The 22,630-nt window shown below is 34.0% G+C and overlaps 2 protein-coding genes and 1 long non-coding RNA gene across 3 annotated transcripts; 1 reads left to right on the top strand and 2 right to left on the bottom strand.

Annotated features, from left to right (window-relative positions):
• The first annotated feature begins 540 nt into the window (after positions 1 to 540).
• On the top strand, positions 541 to 17,895 carry LOC133184680 (G2/M phase-specific E3 ubiquitin-protein ligase-like). Its single transcript, XM_061319758.1, has 10 exons — positions 541 to 938; positions 2,349 to 2,422; positions 5,581 to 5,583; positions 6,600 to 6,788; positions 10,327 to 10,475; positions 13,105 to 13,302; positions 15,046 to 15,301; positions 15,723 to 15,865; positions 16,035 to 16,276; positions 17,657 to 17,895. Exons 1-10 carry the CDS (start codon positions 809 to 811, stop codon positions 17,893 to 17,895), a joined length of 1,623 nt encoding a protein of 540 aa, XP_061175742.1. The 5' UTR covers positions 541 to 808.
• A 536-nt stretch (positions 17,896 to 18,431) lies between these two features.
• On the bottom strand, positions 18,432 to 21,162 carry LOC133184678 (uncharacterized). Its single transcript, XM_061319757.1, has 5 exons — positions 21,070 to 21,162; positions 20,702 to 20,841; positions 19,203 to 19,315; positions 18,788 to 18,948; positions 18,432 to 18,633 (listed from the first exon to the last, which is right to left on the bottom strand). Exons 2-5 carry the CDS (start codon positions 20,747 to 20,749, stop codon positions 18,434 to 18,436), a joined length of 522 nt encoding a protein of 173 aa, XP_061175741.1. The 5' UTR covers positions 20,750 to 20,841; positions 21,070 to 21,162; the 3' UTR covers positions 18,432 to 18,433.
• Positions 21,163 to 21,368: 206 nt separating this feature from the next.
• Positions 21,369 to 21,997, bottom strand: LOC133184679 (uncharacterized). Its single transcript, XR_009720841.1, has 3 exons — positions 21,918 to 21,997; positions 21,672 to 21,757; positions 21,369 to 21,503 (listed from the first exon to the last, which is right to left on the bottom strand). It is a non-coding gene; the product is annotated as an uncharacterized LOC133184679 (long non-coding RNA).
• Between the last annotated feature and the right edge of the window lie 633 nt (positions 21,998 to 22,630).

Here is a 22,630-nt window from a genome sequence, read left to right as displayed (position 1 = left end):
GCTATCTCCCATAGACACTATGTGATCAGTGCCGCAGTTATTAAAATCTAATTTAATTGCAATGATATCAAATTTTTAAAAATAGCCACCCAATAAATGCGGGTTCGTGACAACGTTTTTAGGGGGGTATTGATATTTGGAGAAACAAGAAGTTAGAATATAGCTAGAAAATAGAACATTAAAAAATGTGGTACTGATACTCCTCCATACTTTGTCATTATCAAAATTTGACAAACGTGTAGACTTTATATTGGTAGACTTATGAATTTTCTTTGTCTTTGTTTAAAGAGCTCGGTAATATAGGTAGCAAAAAAACATGTAGAGGGATGAAAGGATAACTCACAACACATGCAAGTTTAATGTCTTGTGTACAAGTATATCATCAAGCGGGGCAAAATACAGTAAATTCTGAAGTTGTATGTTCGGAAATACATGCTAAAATTAATCGGAATTAAATACTTAAATGTGTAGACTAAGAAGCTTTTACGATTGCAAGTTCGGATTTACAAACTTACAAATCTGGATATTTGAACATATGGAATCCGGATAGGGCCATGCAGTTCACTATCGCATCATCGCACCATCGAGGTTTGAGTCGATAGTGCGATGACGCGATAATGCGATGACGATGAAGCGATGGTGCGATAACGATGAAGCGATGGTGCGATGGCGCGATGACGATGATGCGATGGCACGACAATGCGATGACGATGATGCGATGGTACGATGAAGCGATAGCGCGATGAGGCGATGGCACGATAGCGATGATGCGATGGTGCGATAGCGATGATGCGATGGCGCGATAGTGATGACGCGATGCTCTATCGTGTCATCGTCAGTGCTCTATCGCATTATCGTCAGTGCCCTATCGCACCATCGCGTTATCGACTTTTATGCGCATGCGCCATTGAGAAGAGAAATGGCGTCAGGTAGTGAAGGTATGACCGGATTTTATATCAGAAATAGAACCTTAGTGGGTTAATTATAAACTTCACTTATGTATTAAAATTAACCATGTCTTTCTTGCCAGAAATATAACTAGTTAGAAGATTTAAAATATAGTTTGATAAATAAAGATAACAATACACTAATCATGTGACTATGTAAAATAAAACGAAATTCACACGATCTAGATTTGGTTTTTTAAAGAGGGGGGATTCACAATCAAGAAAATTAAAAGCATACACAAAACAAAAGTCCCTCTTCCTAGTGCTACGTGCTTGTTATTTAAATATGATGATCAACTAAAAAATTAAAATAAGTTTTATTTTCAATCTTTGCTCGAATTAACTAATACAGGTGAAGCTCTTCTGTTTAAAAAGGTATTTTTCTCAAAAAGCTTATAGTTGCAGTCGTGATTCGATGAAATGATCATGATGACGGTGATATGATGTAGGCCTACAGTACTTTGAGACGTCTAACCGTACATACATACAATATGTTTCTTAGTTACTTAGGTAAATTCATTTTGATTTGTTTATAACATGGGTTAGCAAATAATCTGAAAAAATAATGTAATTGTATCAGTAGATTACATGACAAAATGAAGACGGGAGCAAGACGAATATTGCCCCAGTTGCACTACGGTACAACTTGAAGATCTTGTATAAGTTACAATTATTATTATGTAGGGCTATTTAGATATTGAAAATCCATACTTATAAGTAAACTTATCCTGATGTAATTACTTTTCTTAGATTAAAGACTGACTATCACTCCTAATTTTATTTTTATTGCACAATAATACATTAGGTTTACTAACTCTTTTCACCACTTTATTCTTTCAAAACTATAATTTTTATCCTCTTTTTATTATACCACTTTCTTGGGTGCTCCTTACACTTGGGGGGGGGGGGGGGGGCTCCCATGACTGAACTGAATTGGGGGCTCCAAGCATGACTCGAGATTTTAGTGGAATAAATTCTACTATAAACTTTATCTGCCTTATATTTTTGAAATATTCTTTTGATTTTGGACCAGAAATGTGTGTCTGGGCAATGGAGTTTGATCAGTGTACTTGTAACAGTCTGAGTTCAATGGGATGCCAAATCAGTCTAGGGCCAGCACCCAAAACATCATAACAATACAGACTTATGCTCAATTTTTATAATTAAATCAACTACCGTTATCAGGAACAAATACACTAAACTTTACTTATTTTAAGTAGTACACATAGTTTTTCGATTTTTTTCTTTTTGCATTATGCAGACAGTGCTGAGTCTTAACAAAATTAACTTGCTTGAATAATTATAGATATTTGCTCTGTGTCATGAAACTGTGTCCTCATTAGAGACATATAGTTGTTTCACATGCACATCTTCATGGATCATTCTAATGCAAATTTTCAGATGACACAGATATATACAACATATTGGAAGAGATAGGAATGAAAGAAAGAATTCATGTGTTCAGAGAAAACATGGTAAGAAAAACTAATTAAAGGACTCTTGTTACAACTTGACACATTAGTATGATTACTTATCATGCTTCTTAATGATTAATAAGCTGTGTGTCAATGTAACAAGCATCATGATTTTCTCTAATCATGGTGCTCAGTAAAATTAATGTTTGTATGTTTTACAGCCTGCAGTTTGTCCACATATTCTTACAGTTGTCATAAGCTCAAAATTTTTTTATCAAGCCAAAAAAAAAAAAAACAAAAACAAAAACAAAAACAAAACAAATTAACTTCATCAAATCTGAAAAACCTGTTAGGGGTGGGTGGCACTTTTTTTCCTCAGATTCTTCAGATACAACCCCCCTTCCCTCCCCCCTCCACCCACCCACCCCACCCCCCTTAGATCTGCATATGCAAAAGTTACCTCATGTAGATATTTTCAGAGAAACAGTAATTTGTGTCATTGCCAAAATACATGTAATTTATTGTTTTTTGTGTGAATTTAGTTGGTGTCAATTCCATATTTGTAATTTACTATGTATATATGACATGTATTACAAAAGATTATGTCAGAAAATTTTGCAAACTACTGTTATCCTCCTTAAAACCTTTGGAAAACTGTTTACTTATTTTGAAAAGATGGGGGGAAATGCAATTTTGCATCGTCAATAAACTTCATATAATTCATAAAAGCAAAAGCCATTTTTGCAATCCAACTTGGGATCTGCAGGTCAGTAGTCTGTTGTCTTACCCATTAATTGTGTTACAAAATTAGACAAACACTTGATGATTTATAATTTTATTGCAAAATATTTAAATCCCCATGATGTATGCACATATAGTGTCACAAAAAGTATATTTCAAAGGGTGATGGACATGTATGTGTTTGAGATCAGTCTTGAATCTATGGCATATATGTGTACATATTGTACGTTGTCAAATTACACACAAATGAAGTTCAAAAAGAAGTAAAAGTAATGTTTAAATGCATTTATTTCATTAATGTGTACACTAGTCCTAAAGGTTTCAAGATTAATGCACTGTAGATTAGTTGTGTATGGTACATCATTTTCAGATCAGAATTCAGGATGTAGTTGAACTTACAAAGATTTTGAAAAGCTTGGAGTTACAGCAACTGGACTTCAACTTAGATTAAAACAAGCTTGTCGAAATCATCTTCAAGGTAATTAACTGATTTTTTTTTTAACTATATATGAGATATCTCATAAAAGTAACAAATATCTATTCTCTAGATTTTAAGAAAATGGATTAAAAATTACAAGATTGTGTTGTACGAGGGGGCAATGGTGTTTGCCTCGAAGAGGAAATCCAGCTAGGTGAGACAAGTAATCAATAAAATTCTGCATATATGCTTAGCACTTTAAGGAGAAATGCCACACCAAAATTTTATTTTATAGGTAATTAAGACATCCCTTTTTAATTTTGTATATATATATATATATATAGATTTCAGCCTAGAAAGACTGATATCAGCTCTTAATTATTTTTTACAATTTTTTTTTTTTTTGTATTTTTTTGGAGAAATTAAATGAAAAAAAAAATGTTTTATTTGCAAACAAGATGCTTTGTGATTTAAAACCATACAAGATGTATGGTTGCTGTTAATAAATGCATAATATGAGTGTAGTAAAGTATGTAAAGTAATACTGGATAGACATTTTAATTTTTTAGATAAATTATTTATGTAATAGTTTAACCATACAATTTTGACTGTTTTGTGGTGCATTGTAAATTATATCATGGCTTGGGTTTCACAACCCTGGATTTAACCTCACGAGATGAATATTTGGACCAATCCTGATCAAAATTAAACTGATCCCGATCAAAATTAACACAAAATTAATAAAATTATTATTATATTGCCTTCTCTATGTATTCACCACTAAGAAATCTACATGTATGTTATTGTCAAGTTCAATTACTTTGTAATCTGTGTTGCAGGTAAACAAACTAGTATTCTTATGAAAATGTTATCTTTTTACAATTATTATAAAATTCTGATTGGGATCAGTTTAATTTCATTAAAATTTTACAAATTCATTTCAATTTCTTTTTAAAATATGATTGCTAACATATCCTTTGTAGCTGGGACTTGTTTTTAGCTCATCTGAGCTGAAAGGTCATATGGGCTTTTCTGATCACCCGGTGTCTGGCATCTTTCTGCCTGTCTGTCCCTCCAACTGTAATCTTTTGACATTTTCAACTTCTTTTCAAGAACCACTCTGCCAATTTTAACCAAATTTGGTATGTGTACGAAGCATCCTTAGGTGAAGGAAATTGTAAATTGTTAAAGGGGCGTGGACAAAGATTTGAAGTTAATATTTTCTCAAATTTTCTGTATGATATCATGACTTAATTATATGTTGCTATAGCACTTCACATGGAAATATAATAATAAACTTATTTTATCTGGAAATTATTGAAACTACAAATTTCGGATGTGTTTGATTGACACATCCTTGTACTTTCACAAAGTAAACTTTATATATATCCATAAAACTTATGAAAAGTAGGAATTTTGTTATGTAAACTAGCTGTTTTTGTAAACATGACACAAGCTCTGTTATTGTTAATGTTTATGTTTCACCGGGTGTGTTCAATTTGATAAACTCTGCACACATTAATGAGCATGGAATACTGGTGAGTTGGTTTTGCTTTCTCACATTTCTACCCTGAATTTTCTGGATTATAGTTTTACTATTTTTCATTTACACACAACAAAATTTTTACTTTTCGTAAGTATTAAGGATAAAGTTTACTTGGTGAAAGCGCAAGGATGTGTCAATCAAACACATTTCAAAGTTTGTAGTTTCAATAATTTCCAGATAAAATAAGCTTGTTATCATATTTCCAGTAGATATTTGGGGTAGAGTGGGGCCACAATAAATATGACAAGGGGGAAAATCTGGCGATAAACAGCTGGGCCAATATTACTCAGGTGAGTGTTGTGGCCCATGGGCCTCTTGTTCTGATATCGTGTGCCAAAAACCAAGGGGCACATGGACACTAAACATAGAAAAAACTTGGAATGGCCTAATTGATAATTAATTGACCAATCATAGACTTTTACTTCTTTTTAAAAGTTCCAGGCATATATTGTTTCTGAATTTTCCTGCCATTTCACACGATAGGAAAATCTGAACTCGCCAATTGATACCCAGAAAGTAGAAATGATGCCTGAAAGACGCCTCATCTACTTGTACTTGAGCGTAACTTTTAAAGGTCCTTCACCACCTCAAATATGTCTAAAATTTGCCAATTCCTGCCATATTCCACCCGTATTCCAGGCGGAATCCGCCTCTAAATTTCTACAGGTCAACATAATAAGCAATCTAAATATATAAATGAAAATATAATCCAACAATCTTCTTTTCAGCCAAAAGTGAAGAAACCTCACCAGTTATGAAGAAATTCTTCGATTTAAAAAAGGAAAGAGTTCGTACACAGAAGTCAAAGAAAATGAAAAAGTACTTCAAGCCAACTAGAAGAGTGTATTGTGGGTGGAAGCATTCTATTAATCCAGACTTGTTCAAGGTTGTCACTTTGAGCAAAGGTGGCGGCCAACAAATTATTGATGTTTCAAAAGATACCACATATGAAGAACTTGAAAAGCAAATTCTTGACCTCTACTTTCCAAAGGGAAGATCTATTGCCCAGAACGTGAAGCTGTCAGACTTAAATCATTTCTTAGCATCATTTTCTGGAGATCCACTACCTCGCTTTCATAATGATGGTGGATTTACTGTTGGAAAATTTTTTGACCATATTAAGACATATCCAGTGAGAGTATACTTACATACATGTGCTTCAAAGAAAGAAGATGATGATGACAATTATCTGCCTGATATTTCGGAACTAATATCTTCTTTCTTTACATAACCTTAATAATGGTATGTTTAGTAAAACTAAGTATTAAAAAACCCTTTTCAGAAACAGAGAGAGATTTATTACTGCCTTGTGTCTGCTGCATTTTGAATGGAATTTTGAGATGCATGGCACTACAGTGTAGTGTTTATATGGTTAGTTTGTGAATATGAAGCAGGAATTTTGTTTGTAATATACATGTATGTAATAGTTTGCAATATGAAAGACACAATTTGTTATCAACACTTAAATAACATGCAAGAAATCTTTTATTTTGGAATGCTTTGATCTTTTTTTTTATGATTTCTTTCAAAAGAATTCTCCTGGTCCTTCTGATGTTAGAGAATGTCAGTCATTAAGCCAGTCCAGTCAGTTGGAAAACCCACAGTTACTACCAGGCACATCTGATGCAGTTTTTACAGATGAAGGATCGGACTCAGAATTTGAAAATGCTGGTACTCCTGCAATATTTTTCAGAAAGTCAAGACAGACTTGTTTAACTTCAGTGAGTATTTGAAATAATATCCCATGTTTATTATAACATTTACCAATTTACAATTATGGACTTCAGTGTAGGTCGATATGTGGTTATGAGGACCCATGTTACTTGACATTGGTCCTTATAACCACATATTGACCACTCACTGAAGACCATAATAGTTATATAATTACTCAAGGTGAATATTCTGACACAGTCCTAACTGAACGGATTTGGCTGTCATTATGTCACAATGGTAAAAACATGCATCTTATATTATGATGTCACGTTCTATGTCACTTTGGTACAGCCGATTGAACTGTGAGTCTTGCGATATCATATTCTGCAGACTCGCTTTCACCTCAATATCACAAAAGTATGAATATCACGTGACATCATTTCAGCCAATGAAAATCATGAAAATACTCTCCTTATATAAATTAATGTATATTATTAGTCTCTTATAGCTGAAACCAGAGGAGACATAGATTTCTTCCATGTTCGTCCATTTGTCTGTCTGTCTAACTCTTGTGTTGTGACGCATTGACTTAGTTTTCACTGTTTTGCTTTACACTATGGTACAAGAATACTCTACCATTACAAGAATCTATATATGGTCATAACACTTTGTCTGACTGACAGTTTGTAAATATGTCTATATGTACATGTATATGAATAGTGATATGTTATGACAAACAGTTTTCGTTGTAAGTTTTGTAACTATTTAACATTTTGTGCAAAAGGAGTTCGCCTTTACGAAAAGTTCGGGCGGCTTAGACACGGCTCAGGCACGGATTCTGTTTTCTAGAAATCCATGCTTATAGCATTCTTGCTCCTATGTAAAATATGTATGGGAAGCCGTGCCTTAAAGTGGTCGAGGCACAGACACAGCATGGGATATTAGCCGAATTATTTAAATTAGATCACACGGTTTTACAAAATCCGTATCAGAAAGCCGTGCTAGTATCCATATATGGACTCACGGATTCTGCAAACCCGTGTCCGAAACCTGTGTCATTTTCCATATATGGAGACATGGATTTTTGGAACCCGTGTCAAAAAAGCCGTGAGACATATACCGTTTATGGTGTCACGGGATCTGTGCATTTGTGTAGATCTAGGTCAGGGCCGTTAGAGATCTCCTGATGTAACTGTGGATGCCAAACTGGTGACTGAAACCATGCAAACTTCACAATGCTTTACATTATTATTATGCTTAGTTTTAGAATTTTAAAAGTTAAAAATCTTATATGTATGTGTCCATTTACTTTCCGTTAAAAATTTACTTTTATCATTTACAATTTATGCTAGTTTGTAATTAAGAATTTAATGATATGTACAATTCATTATTGTAATTTTATCAAAGTTTGCACAATCTGAGGAAGAATTTGATTAAAATCCCGTACGAAAGTTCGAGGCGGAATAGCCACGGCTTGGGCACGGCTAAGGCACGGAACCCGCACGGGTTTTTAAAAAGCCGTACGGGTTCTGCATGTCCAAGACACGGACACGGATTCTGAGTCTGAAAGTGAGGAATCCTCGCTCACAGAAACCCGTGTGGAGGCACGGAATCCGTGTCCCAGAGAGACGGTTTTTAACTCAAGCGGGTTTTGCTTCAAACTATTTATTTATATCTCACGGCTTTTTACTGAGCATGCTCAATCATAACTTCCTTTATTTGAATATTAAATTGGAGGGATTCATGGTCATGAGCTAAGAATGTGTCTTTTTTACTATAGTTAAAGGATATTTAACTAATAGATGTCAGTTGGAATTGTATTTATGTCAATCTGGGATGATTTCATCACTTTTGAACTAAATGCAGTAAGTGTAATATAGAATATAAATAAGTTTTTCAATTTTCATGAAATTTCTGTGTTGCAATGTTGACAATGAACCTGATGAGTCTTTGTTTATTTGAATGACTTTAGTTGGACTTTCACTAATTAATCTCCAGACATTTTATGTGTCATTTATGATTACTATGTTACAGAAAGTTTTATTTAAATTAAATGCTTTCTCAGATTGTGCAAACTTAGATTAGATAAAATTACAATTGAATTGTACACTATCATTAAATTCTTAATAAAAAGCTAGCATGGATAGATAAAGTAAATTTTTAACACTAAACAGAAAGTAAATGGACACATTCATATAAGATTTTTAACTTTTAAAATTCTAAAACTAAGCATAAAAATAATGTAAAGCATTGTGAAGTTTGGTTTCAGTCACCATTTTGGCATCTACAGTTGCATCAGGAGATTCTCTAAAGGCCCTGACCTAGATCTAAACAAATGCACAGATCCCGTGACTCCATATATGGTATATCACACGGCTTATTTGACACGGGTTTCCAAAAATCCGTGTCTCCATATATGGAAAAGGACACGGGTTTCAGACATGGGTTTACAGAATCCGTGAGTCCATATATGGAAACTAGCACGGCTTTCTGACACGGGTTTTGTAAAACCGTGTGATCTAATTTAAATAATTCGGCAAATATCCCGTGCCGTGTCCGTGCCTCGACCACTTTTAGGCACGACTTTCCATACATATTTTACATAGGAGCAGGAATGCTAAAAGCACAGGTTTCTGGAAACGGAATCCGTGCCTGAGCCGTGTCTAAGCCGCCCGGACTGTTTCGTACGGGATAAAACTTTCTGTAACACAGTGATGACACATAAAATGTCTAGGGATTACCTGGTGAAAGTCCAACTAAAGTCATTCAAATAAACAAAGACTATTTCATCATGTTCATTGTCAACATATTGCAATACAGAAAGATCATGAAAATTGAAAATGACTAATTTATTCTATATTAGACTTACTGCATTTAGTTCAAAAGTGATGAAATCATTCCATACTGACATAAATACAATTCCAACTGAGATCTATTAGTTATATATCCTTTAACTAGAGTAAAATAGACACATTCTTAGCTCATGACCATAAATCCCTCCAATTTGATATTCAAATAAAGGAAGTTATGATTGAGCATGCTTAGTAAAAAGCTGTGAGATATGAATAAATAGTTTAAAGCAAAACCCGCTTGATTAAAAACCTCTCTCTGGGACACAGATTCCGTGCCCCCACACCGGTTTCTGTGAGCAAGGGTTCCTCACTTTCAGACTCAGAATCTGTGTCCGTGTCTTGGACATGCAGAACCTATGCGGCTTTCTAAAAACCTGTGCGAGTTCCGTGCTTTAGCCGTGCCTATTCTACCTCAAAATTTTGTATAGGTGATTATAAGAAAACTATTCTTTAGCCATAAATTTTGTCATCATACAGTTTTATCTGTATGTATGTATGTATATTTCTATGTGTGTCCAATCTTGAAATACTAAAATTTCTAAAACATGTTTCTGAATCAGTAATTTTTCCATTCACCCTCCTTATGTGGTATATTTTGTTTTAAACATCAATGTATGTATTAAGTACATTTCTCACTTTCCTATGTTAGCTATATCCCTAAGCAGGGCTCTGTTTTCTAGTGTAAATATAAATAAAGTATCAATTAATCACAAGAAAGAGTGATTAAATTAAGTTTTTGTCCATTATTTCACAGACTCCTAAACCTGACAAGAATGGTAACAAACCTTTTTTGAGTGAAGTATCAATCTCGAGTGCAGGCAGCCAGGATTGTAGTGATGGTCAAGATTTAGATGGAGACATGCAAATACAGGCAGCTATAAGAGCTAGTTTAGAAATTATGCAGTAAGAATAAATACTTTTATTATATGGTTGAATAATTTCTATCTCTCTGAGTGGCTGAGATCCAACAATGTAGAAAAAATACTACATTACATTTACCTACAATTGACCTTCCAGGTGAATATAAGGATTTATTTTCTCTACATTGGTCTATAAAAATATGTAGATTGGAAAATTACAAATCGACTCATATAGTTTTGAAAGCTATTCTTCCACTCATTTGAACATAACAATTAGGAAATATATAATATGGGGCATGGGTGATGTGGGGGGAAGGGGGGAATTTTTACTCTTAATTAATACAAACAATTTTCATTGAAAGGATGGTCCCCCACTAATGGATCTTAAATTCACCATCCCTAACCCAACCTCAGAACAAAATTTGAAGTGAAGAGAATTCTTTTTTCATGGGAGATGATCAATTGAAAGATTTTTTTCGGCGGTCACTTTCCCCTAATAATGCTCCCTTTTCTAAATCGATCCTATAAAAGAGGCTGGGTTTATTTTTTTTTGTCTTAGCAACTAAAGTAGATTTTAAGAAAAAGTCCAAATTTAAAATATGACTGGTAATGTTTGTTTAACCCTGCTTCTCTCATTTTTAGCTAGGACTATAAATGTAAACAAGTAAGATGGCATGTGAACTGCTTAATGAGTTTGAATTATTTAATCATTGAATTATATAATAAAACAATTATAATTGTTGTTTTTGCAGTCAATATGATAATTTAGCAACCTTGGAAGTACAATATTCACCCAGCCTTTCGGGCTCGGTGAATATTGTACTACTCAGGTGGTTAAAACTCCGTATTGACTGAAAAAAGCAGCAATAATTTTGTATAATATTTTTCCACCAATATTAACTCTAGTATTTCAATTAATAGTCCCCTATTGGTGAAACCAGAGGAGACTGTTGGTTTCCTCTGAGTCTGTCTGTCCGTCCGTCTGTCTGTCCATCTGTTGGTCTGTCCTTCTGTCTGTCTGTCTGTCAGGCTGTCCCACTTGGTTTTCCACACTTTTTTAGCTCACCTGAGCTGAAAGCTCAAGTGAGCTTTTCTGATCACATTTTGTTCGGCGTCCGTCTGTCTGTCCGTCTGTCCTTCTGTCCATCTGTCTGTCTGTAAACTTTTCACATTTTCGACTTCTTCTCAAGAACCACTGGGCCAATTTCAACCAAACTTGCCACAAAGTATCCTTGGGTAAAGGGAATTCAAGTTTGTTCAAATGAAGGGCCACGCCCTCTTTCAAGGGGAGATAATTAAGAATTACTGAAAAAATAATGGCATCATTTAAAAATCTTCTTCTCAAGAACCATAGGGCCAGGAAAGATGAAACTCATGTGGAAGCATCCTTAGGTAGTGTACATTCAAGTTTGTTCAAATCATGACCCCCGAGGGTAGGGCGGGGCCGCAATGGAGGATTAAAGTTTTACATAGAAATATATAGGAAAAATCTTTAAAAATCTTCTTCTCAAGAACAGCAAAGCCATGATGAGTCATATTTATATGGAAGCAATCTCAGGTAGTGTAAATTCAAATTTGTTTAAACCATGTCCCCCGGGGGTAGGGCGGGGCTGCAATGGAGGATCAAAGTTTTACATAGAAATATATAGGAAAAATCTTTAAAAATCTTCTTCTCAAGAACAGCAAAGCCATGATGAGTCATATTTATATGGAAGCATCCTGAGGTAGTGTAGAATCAGTTGGTTAAAATCATGACCCCTGGGGGTAGGGCGGGGCCACAATGGAGGATCAAAGTTTTACATAGAAATATTTTGGAAAAATCTTTAAAAATCTTCTTCTCAAGAACAGCAAAGCCATGATGAGTCATATTTATATGGAAACATCCTGAGGTAGTGTAGATTCAAGTTTGTTCAAATCATGACCCCCGGGGGTAGGGCGGGGCCACAATGGAGGATCAAAGTTTTACATAGAAATATATAGGAAAAATCTTTAAAATTCTTCTTCTCAAGAACAGCAAAGCCATGATGAGTCATATTTATATGGAAGCATCCTGAGGTAGTGTAGATTCAAGTTTGTTCAAATGATGACCTCTGGGATAGGGAGGAGCCACAATGAGGGATCAAATTTTTACAAAGGAATATATGGGAATTTTTTAAAAAAAATCTTCTTCTCAAGTACAACAAAGCCATTTGTTATATTGACATGGAAGCGGAAGCATCATCAGGTAGTTTAAAATTCAAGCCCCCTCCCGGTCTTTTCAATACTGAACTGATTGTGCTTTTGTCTAGCCAATATGCTCAGGTGAGCGATGTGGCCCATGGGCCTTTTGTTTCTCAATGCTTACAGATATTGAGCTGATTTTTGTTATGTGAGTGTATCCTGATGAATTAAGATTAAGTCTGCTTCATTGATTTTTGACTGAATTATGGCATTTTCAATTTTAAATGGATTATACTCACCCCTAGGGGACTATTTTTGCTAATTAAGGCAATACTTGGAATGCTTGTTTCGTCGAAACACAGTATAATGTTTTAAAAATCAAAATTAAAGTGAAAACTTCGTTATAAAATTATGTTGTTTTATTATCTTGTAAGCAAACTGTTTTATAATTTTATGAATTCTAATTTCATTTGAAACAACAGACCACAGCAATTCATTGACTTCGATTTAAGAAAGTGGACAATGAACACACTCAAGTGTGAGGAGGAGGGAAATGTTAAGCAGTTGGTTGTGGTTCACAGAAGGCACATTTTGAACTCAGCACTAAGGGCTTTGGACAGGGCTTCATTTAAGTTGGAGGAACCATTTAAAGTAGAATTTCCAGGTGAACTGGGATCCGATTTTGGAGGACCAAAGAGGGAATTTTTACGGTATATATAAACAGATTTATTAGGGCCCCTGCTCTGTGGGTGCCATATGATGATCAGTCTGGTCTGTCTGTCCATCTTTCTGCCCATTATCACTTGCCTAGAAAAATGTTTTCTCTTTTCCTGGCCTAATCTAGCTCATGCTTCACCTACATATTGCCTGTGGATAGAAGGTGTGCAGTGAACTTTAACCATTTGTAGCTTTTCTGATAAAAATTTGTCCATTTTCTGTTGTTGTCATTTATGGTATCATTATCTTTTTAAAATGTCATCTTCTTCTTCAGAACCACTTTGCCAATTTCAACCAAACTTAAGAACATAAAGATATAAAACAGATCTCCAACACTTTGCGAGAATGCAGCAGTAAATTTACTTTATTTAACAAAATAAATTTACTGCTGCATTCTCACGAAGCGTTGGAGATCTGTTTTATATCTTTAAGCTTACAACTTTAGGTACATACCCTATTGAATACCGTTCGATATCCACATGTGAGAATCTTTCGCAATTTTAACCTCAAGGTGTTGGTCTCCAGTTTTTCTTTGCTTTGTATCAAACTAAAGAACAGTAAATCCACTATTGATCATATTTATATGGAAGCATTCTCAGGTAGGGTAGATTCTAATTTGTTCAGATCATGACCCTTGGGAATAGGGTGGGGCCACAATAGGCAATCAAAGTTCAACATTGGAAAAATATTTAAAATCTTATCAGGAACAGCACAGCCATAATTGGTCATATTAATACAGAAGAATCCTCAGGTAGTGCAGATTCAAGTTTGTTTAAATCATAACCCTGTGGCTAGGATGGGGCCATAATGGGCAATCTAAGTTTAACATAGAAATATACTGAAAAATCATTAAAAATCTTCCTCTTAACAGCAAGGCCATGATAATTTCTAATTTATACAGAAGCATCCTTAGATAGTGTAGATTTAAGTTTGTGAAATGTTGAAATTATGACCCTTTGGGGCTTGGGCGGGGGCCACAGTTGAAAATAATACTCAATACAGGAAAAAAACCTATAAAGTCTTCTAAAGCCATGATTAATCAAATAAATTTAGAAGCATCCTCAGTAAGTGTAGATTTAAGTTTGTTTAAATCATCCCCAAGGAGTAAGTTGGGACTTCTTTTATATTTAAACTTTTCAATACTGAATGGATTTCTACTTCTCTGGGCTAATGTGTTCAGTGGAGCAATGTAGTCCTTGTACCTCATTCAAATTAAAAAAAAATTCTGATTGTAACCTTTGTCTGGAGCACATTTTTTCTCTCCCCTTTGCCCAATAGTGCTCCAGCTTCATCTGTAGAGTGTGTGCATAAAGATTGTGTGGTGTCCTTGAATTAACTTTCTAGATCAAACCCATGGTCAAAGGAGATATTTTCTTTCCCTTTTGGTCCTTCTGACTCCTTTTTCATCCAGAGTGTGTCCATATAGGTAAAAGTTATGGGCAAATTCCAAATACTTGCAGTACTGTATTTTACATGCCCCTTGATCATAATGACCTTAACTAATATAAAAGTGGGTCCCTTTGAGATGCTGACCATCTCAATAATATCAAGTTATTTACTAGGAAAGTTCCTATGATGCCACATTAATTACATAAACTCCTACTTATTTAAAAACAGGAAAGTAAATTTATTATAAAGACACCGGTAATGATTAGTAAAAGAATAATGAATTCATGAAATTGTTTAGTCTGCAGTTGTTTATTGAAATTGCATTTAAATCTGAGTTTGTATTTTAGTTGTCTTATGAAGGAACTGGCTAGTACCATTCTGGAAGGGGAACCATATAACAAGTCCTTTATACACTCTGTGCCACTGTTAGAAAAAGAGATGTTTTTCAAGGCTGGAAGATTGGTGGTATGGAGTATTCTCCATGGGGGACCAGGTATTCCATATCTAAATCCAACTGTTTACCAGCTTCTTATTGAACCCAAAGATGTCGTGTATTCAATAGATGATGTCAAAGACCTTGATGTCAGAAATAAAATACATAAGGTATACATTTTTTTATTCATCTGAAACAAAATGAGAAAACAGTTGCAAGTGTTTGAAAGTTAACTGAACTTACATGACTGTATAGATCTATACTACAATGTTTAAAATCAAAATTGTATCCGGATAAATATTCTTTGTTTTTATATGTTATACAATTTAATTAATATACATATTGAATGTATGATATGAATAAATTATGTGAGACATTGTATTTAGATTTAGATATTTAGATATTTAGCACCCTGCGTGGTGCTGTAGGAATTATTATTATATATTGTTATAGAGGGAGCTTCGTCAGGGCCCCATCCCTGGTAGCTACCCTATATATCATCTTTAATGTTATAGGTCTGGGAAATAAATGTGGAAAAAAAAAATCTTAACATTTAATAATACAGTAAGATTTACTCTAATATGCTTACAGCTGCAAACTGCAGATGACGAAGAACTGTCTCTTTCGATGGATTGGTTGGTAGAACATGGAGTGTATGGTATCATTCCACCATACACAGAACATACGAGAGACACTATGGTGAGACAGCTATTGAAGAGTCATGTTTACCTAAGGTGATTTTATATCATTTTTTTTGGTTCACAAATACATTGTATTTATATGTATTAATTTTCATACACCTTATCCCACCAATATCTGTTTTAAAACAACAATGAAAGATATTGAAGCTTTTTTTCTTGCCAATATACCAGTAACTACATATCCTATCAATATTTCTTTAAGAATCCATGCAGAAATTGCACAGTTCAGCCAAGGATTGAATAGTTTAGGGTTCTACACACTTATGAAGAGCAATTCTGAGGAAATAAGGGGACTTTTTCTTCACGCTTTGTCCAACAGCATGTTAACCATGCAGAAACTGAAAGAAATTATACAGATTAACTACAGTGAAGATGGATCAAATGACAAAAAGAGAGAAGAAGATACAATGTATGCTTTTGAACTGTTCCTGCAAGATTGTTCAGGTATAAAGAATTAAGTACATGACTGTTTATCTGTGAAATGATGCAAGTTCATAGATGTCATAGAAAAACCCTTGTGTACCAATTTTTACTCTCAACTTAAATATTATTTAAGTCAAAGATATTTTTGTTCGGATTGTTTTGTGGGGTGGAATTTATGTTCACAGACCAAGTACAGCAATATAATGTTTCTTATTTGATTGATTTATTTTTATAAGATTTTCAGTTAATCAGACAATATTAAAATAAAGTGATTATTTCTTTACTTAAATTATATTGTAAATGCAAAGATTGAGAGAACTTGAGGGCATGGCAATTTTTAGGTCACCTGAGTCACTCAGGTGACCTATTGCTATCCGTTTTTGTCTGTCGTCGTTCTTGTCTGTCGGTTGTAAACTTTTGAACATTTTTAGCTTCTTCTCATAAACAGCTGAACCAATTCAATCAATTTTGGCATATAGCATCTATGGATGAAGTAGGACAAAAATTATGAATTTCATGGTCCCTGTCCCCCTGTGGCCTGAGGGGTGGAGCTAAAACCACCAAAATTAAAGCAATCTTTAAAAATCTTCTTCTTTATTCCTGGACATGAAGCCGTCAAACTGTTGGCATGATTGTAATAAGCATTAAGCCCTCTACTAAAATTGTGAAATTCATGGCCCCAGGGTCAGGGGTTCTGGTGTAAGGGCGGGGCTCTATTGATGATATAGTGAAAATGCATTAAATTATTCAAAAATCTTCTTCTCTGCTCTTAGGTATTATTTAAACAAACTAAGTACATTGTTATGATATGCAAGGATGCCTCTTCCAAAATTATGAAATTCATGGCCCAGGGTCAAGGTTTCTGGTGAAAAGGGTGGGGGGGGGGGGGGGGGGGGGAGGTGCTCTGTTGATCATATAATGAAAAAGCATAGTTTCTTTGAAAATATTCTTTTCTGCTTCTGGGTAAAAAGCAAAGAAGTTAAGTGCATAGTTATGATGAGCAAGAGCGCTTCTTTCAGAGTAGTGAATATCATGACCCCTGGGTCAGATCCGCTGGTATAAGGGTGGGGTTCTTGATAAGCAAACGCTGAGAAATACCAGCTAAAACTATATTTTTGTTAATTTTTTCTTTGAGAAAATACAATGATTTTCATCATTTGATCTTTGACATCTTTTGAAAACTCCTGGTAATGTATGCTGTTTTTTTTTGTCTTAAAACACCTGATGAGATTCTATAATTTTGAATTAGGAATATCCTGGAAAATGGTTGGTAAGGTACATGTATATGCAAGTTGCGTATGACCTTAAGAGGCAATAATGCTTTTCTTATTCACTATTTGCAAGTTCTATACTACTTAACATGTATTTCTAACTCATCCCTTTATTTTCCTTTTCTTTCAGAAGATACATCTGAAATTAATCTAAACATGCTCTTGGCATTTTGGACTGGAGCTGACACAATCCCTCCACTAGGATTTCACAAAAAGCTTGAAATTAAATTTGTGGAAGACCCTGCCCGTTTGCCAGTTGCACATACCTGCGATCTTTTGTTGGAAATATCTAGGGGAGAAACCCCTGAGGAATTTCACAGAAAAATGGAGTTGGCAATTACTTGTGGGGGGGAATTCCATCTTGCTTAAGACAATAACTTTATGTATTCAGTGCTACATGTATATCTATGTTTTGAAAGTTTTCTCCAATTCATTTTTAAACCCCATAATGGCAGTGATAGTCATATGAAAGAATAAGAGTATTTCTTAAGGGAAAGATAATACTAAAGGGCATTGATAATCATATGAGGAGTATTTCTTCAGGGAAAGATAATACAAAAAGACATTGATTTTTGTATGGGAATATTAATTGATATTTGGTGTATTTGTGGTACTGTAAGCATGCTTTTGATTTTTAAATTCTAGATTGTTGCATCTGTATGCAAAAAAGTTTTTCTCAGAGCAGTTTGCTTTCCTTGTATCCTCATTTTGCAATTTTCATTAATAGTTGTTCCAATGAATATGGCATGTATGATCACCCAATAAACATAGTAATAATTTCTGTTTGTGACTTTTAATTCATACACTTAGATGATTAGTGTACATGTACATTTTTAATGAAAATCGAAAAAAAAAGTCGAGTCAAACATAAGGTGATGATTTATTCTCTGTGCTTTTAATTTGGATTTTACAACTTTTCAACCAAGTACTTCAAAGCCTCCATGGCCTTCTCAGTGGTGTTTGGAACAGTTCTCCCACCCTCCAAAAGCAAATGCTCAAAGTATGCTGCATAGTCCTCACAACATCCTGTCGAGCTTGGACTAGGAAATAATCTTTGAAACTCTAGCACGTCATGAATATCCACTGGAAAATTATAATCTACTGCACCTGTACATAAAAAAAAAATGAAGTCATAACGTGTTGATACTGTATTAATTTGAGCACTGTGAAAAACAACCAAGGTATCAAAGGAGAAAGGTAAACACCGAAAAATATTCAAATTAAAGTTAGTGATAAAACAAATCTTTGCTAGGAAATATACCAAAAATTTCAGGGTGGAAAAACATCATTTCTGGTTTTCCTGGGAGACTTCCATCATCATCATAGAGTCTTTGTGCTCTGATGTAATGGTTATTCCATTCTGTTTTGATCCGATCAAGTTCTTGTTGGATGATTTTCATAAAACAGAAGCGAAGGCATTCTCTAAATTGGTAAATTTTAAATGTCAATTTTGAAAAAAAAAAGAATTAAATCAATGTGAAATTTTTCCTTTAAAATTGTGATTGACTAAAAAATGTTTATATTTCTTGATATTTCTTTAGAAAAAAATCTTCCTCATTATAAATGGTTGCTTTAGTCTTAGTCATAAGGATTTAGGTAACATGCAGAAAAATCATAATAGGTTATAAACACATAAATTCTTAAAGTATAAATAATGAATTTATTTCTCTTCTTACATGTGCTCGTTATTTGCTGATGAGAACATCCCTTGGTCTTCCATGTCTTTGAACAAGTGTATCCAGAAGGAGATGCCCATCTCTCTCAGTGTTCTCCACCAGCGTTCAATTCTCTTAAAACAAAATCTGTTTGTGAAAAACTGAAGGCTGATTTTTCAAAAGCAGGTCAAACTTCAAGGTCATTGAGTACAAATGTCGGTACTGTCACAAGGAATACACAACTTCTGCAATATAAAACCCCTAGGATCAACCGTTCAAACTTATGACCAAGGTCAAAGTTTTACAAAAGTAGGTTAAACTCCTAGGTCAATTATTATAATGTCGGTACTCAAAGACAGATTTTTTTTTTACAAGAAGTACACTTGAGAAATATGAAATCTCTAACACCAACCATTCAGAAGTTGTGTCCTAAGTTAAAGTTTTTTCACAAGTAGGTCGAACCCTAAGGTGAAGGTCATTAGGTCAAAAAATGTTGGTGCATTAAAGTCTTTGCAGATAAACATACAGACAGACCCAAAACTATATGGATAAGGCCCTCCAATCTTTAATCATAGGGGCATAAAACAATCACATAATTTAGTCATATATTAATTTCATAATGATACAGAAACAATAATTTGTATATCGATTGTGCAGAGATATTTTAAATCATTAAACTGACTTCATTTTCAAATTTTTGACAACAGGTTTCTGGAAAGGGATGCAGAGAGGGGTATGGGAGGGTTATCCCTCCCCAAGGTCAGAGAATTTAGAATAAAAATGCATACAAGTCTGGTGCATTCTGGGGGTCATTTTTTTTCAAATATGAAATAAACAAATAAAGCAGCAAAACTTTAAACAAAAGATTGGTGTTTTCAGGGGTTGCAATTACATCCATCCCCCCCCCCCCTTGATGGTTTTGTAGTATAACTAATACTATAAAAAGAACTGTGTCACCTTGAACTCTATTAAATGAAACTGATGCAAATAATGAAAGTATCAAGTTAGCAAAACTTATTTTTTTTTTAAATTATCTGTGGTATCAGATTACACAATGACGCCTATGAAAGATAATAATATGAATTTTTTTTTGGTCTTTGAAAAGTAATATTGAAAATAATGAGTTGATCTATTTCATTTTAAACATGAGATAACAATTTTCCATCAGGAAAAATGTTCAGAAAAGTATAGAGTTTGAAGAGAAACTTAAATGAGGATTACACATGCAAATTTTAAAAGTATTCAATTACTTCAGTTATTTGGTCTTACATCAAGTTAAGACTAACTGAATTGACTGTGATTGGGGTAGTAGACCATTCAGATTTAATCAAGCCCCCCCCCCCCCTTATTTTCAAATCAAAGGGCAAATTACTCTAATTTCTACTGCAGGAGTGTTAACTGGAATTGGAGCTCGATCCTAGTTGTGCAGATTTTAGAAGGTTATTTAACTCATCTGATTTGTTTATACAACATAAGTTACTGAATCATATAGTTATTTTAAAAAAACTTCATATTCATACCTGGTTAGACATTGATCTTCCTTTGATTACACTCTTTTCTCCACACATGTCATCATTATGGTACCAACGAAAAGATTTTTGAATGTCCTCGATGTATATATTCTCAGTTCCAGCATCAAGTCTCACACACCTTGGAGCACCTATGTATTGGAAAACTCATACTACCATGAACTGAGACAATTATGGTTTCTTTGTTCAAGTAAATATTTTTTACAAAATAATGCATTTTATTTGTATTTATTCTGTATCAATACAAAACAATGTATTTAGAATGTTACTTAGTAGAAAATTAACTTGTGAAAATTAAACTGCAATATACAATTTCAGGAATATATTTATCAATGATTTGTAAAAACTATATACTCAACTATTTATTTCCTCCAGGTAATTCAAGAAATATGATGCTACAACAGAAGGGTCATTGTTTGTTCTTGCAACTTTAAGCCATAGTATTCGTCTTGAAAATCTGAAAGAATAGGAATTTGATCATTTAGATTAATAGTTAATATTATTTTCTGATGCGCAGCTACAACAGTATATAACAATAATAAATTCTATAACTTCATAAAATCTTGTAATCTTACATGACTCAAATGAACACTAAAAACTGATACACATTAACTTACCCACACATTGCACCCACAGTATAGCGAAGCCAAATGGCTTCAACTTGTCGTACCCATCAACATGTACAAGATAATTTGGTCCATTGTTTAGATACATTCTTCTTGTCAAGCAGTGACTTGCTCATAGATCAACTCCATCAGGATCGATTATTCTTAACAAACACAACACGTCATCCCTGGAACAGTATATATATATCATCAACCATTTTAAATCTAACCATTAAATTTAAACAAAGAAATGAATTAAATGAAATTATTATAAATATCTTATTTATATAAAACTCGTTATAAGCAATGGGCACACCGTTTGAATTCTGTTTATTAATCATAATAAGATAATATACCTTCCTATAAAGATGCCATGTTTCTGAAGAAGTCTTCGTTTCATCGAACGACACCCAAGAGTCTGTCCACTGAACATCATTTCTTCCTTTAAGTAGAATATAATGTAAATCATATGAAATACATTTGTATGAGTTAACTATAAAAGATAATGAGCTATCATCAAAATGTATATGTTACTGACGATTTTTCTATATTTTATCAATCTATCAAAAAAGAAAGATGAAATAAAACACAAGCAATACTACCTGAATAGCCCTTATTGCCATATCCACATTGTATGATCTCCGTCTTCTCAAATTAAGTCTAGTCATGCGTCTTTTCAAATGTCTACAGCTTAATTATTTAAAAAAATAATTCATAAAATATATCTTAAAATGGAAGATTTTAATTTCACTATTTCTTAAATAACAGATACATGTATATACATACAAGTAGAACATGCATATAAAACAATCTTTGAATGAGACTATAATGTATAGTTACTTTATTACTCATAGAGAAACTATTAGCCTATACATGTACTAATTTTATTATAACTTATGACAATTAATAATACCTACCTTATTTTCACACCATAATTACTCCAAAGAAGGAATATGATTTCTTTATTATCGTATCCGTTAAAGAAATATTCTTGAATCTTTTCGTCAACGAACGCCATGTTGTGCAATGACTGCTGGGAATGTTATCCTGTTATAGAAAGTACTAGTCGATAGAGCGATGGTGCGATGACACGATGACGATAGTGCGATAAAGCATTAACGATGACACGATATAGCATCGCGTCATCACTATCGAGCCATCGCATCATCGCTATCGCACCATCGCGTCATCGCTATCGTGCCATCGCGTCATCGCGCTATCGCTTCATCGTACCATCGCATCATCGTCATCACATTGTCGTGCCATTGCATCATCGTCATCGCGCCATCGCACCATCGCTTCATCGTCATCGCAC

This window comes from Saccostrea echinata, unplaced genomic scaffold (assembly GCF_033153115.1).
Source record: "Saccostrea echinata isolate AGI-Se365-2 ecotype Australia unplaced genomic scaffold, CSIRO_AGI_Sech_v1 ptg000010l, whole genome shotgun sequence".
Taxonomy (NCBI): Eukaryota; Metazoa; Mollusca; class Bivalvia; order Ostreida; family Ostreidae; genus Saccostrea; species Saccostrea echinata.
The sequence above is the reverse complement of the archived record's forward strand: the minus strand, read 5'-3'. Positions and strand labels throughout refer to the sequence as shown.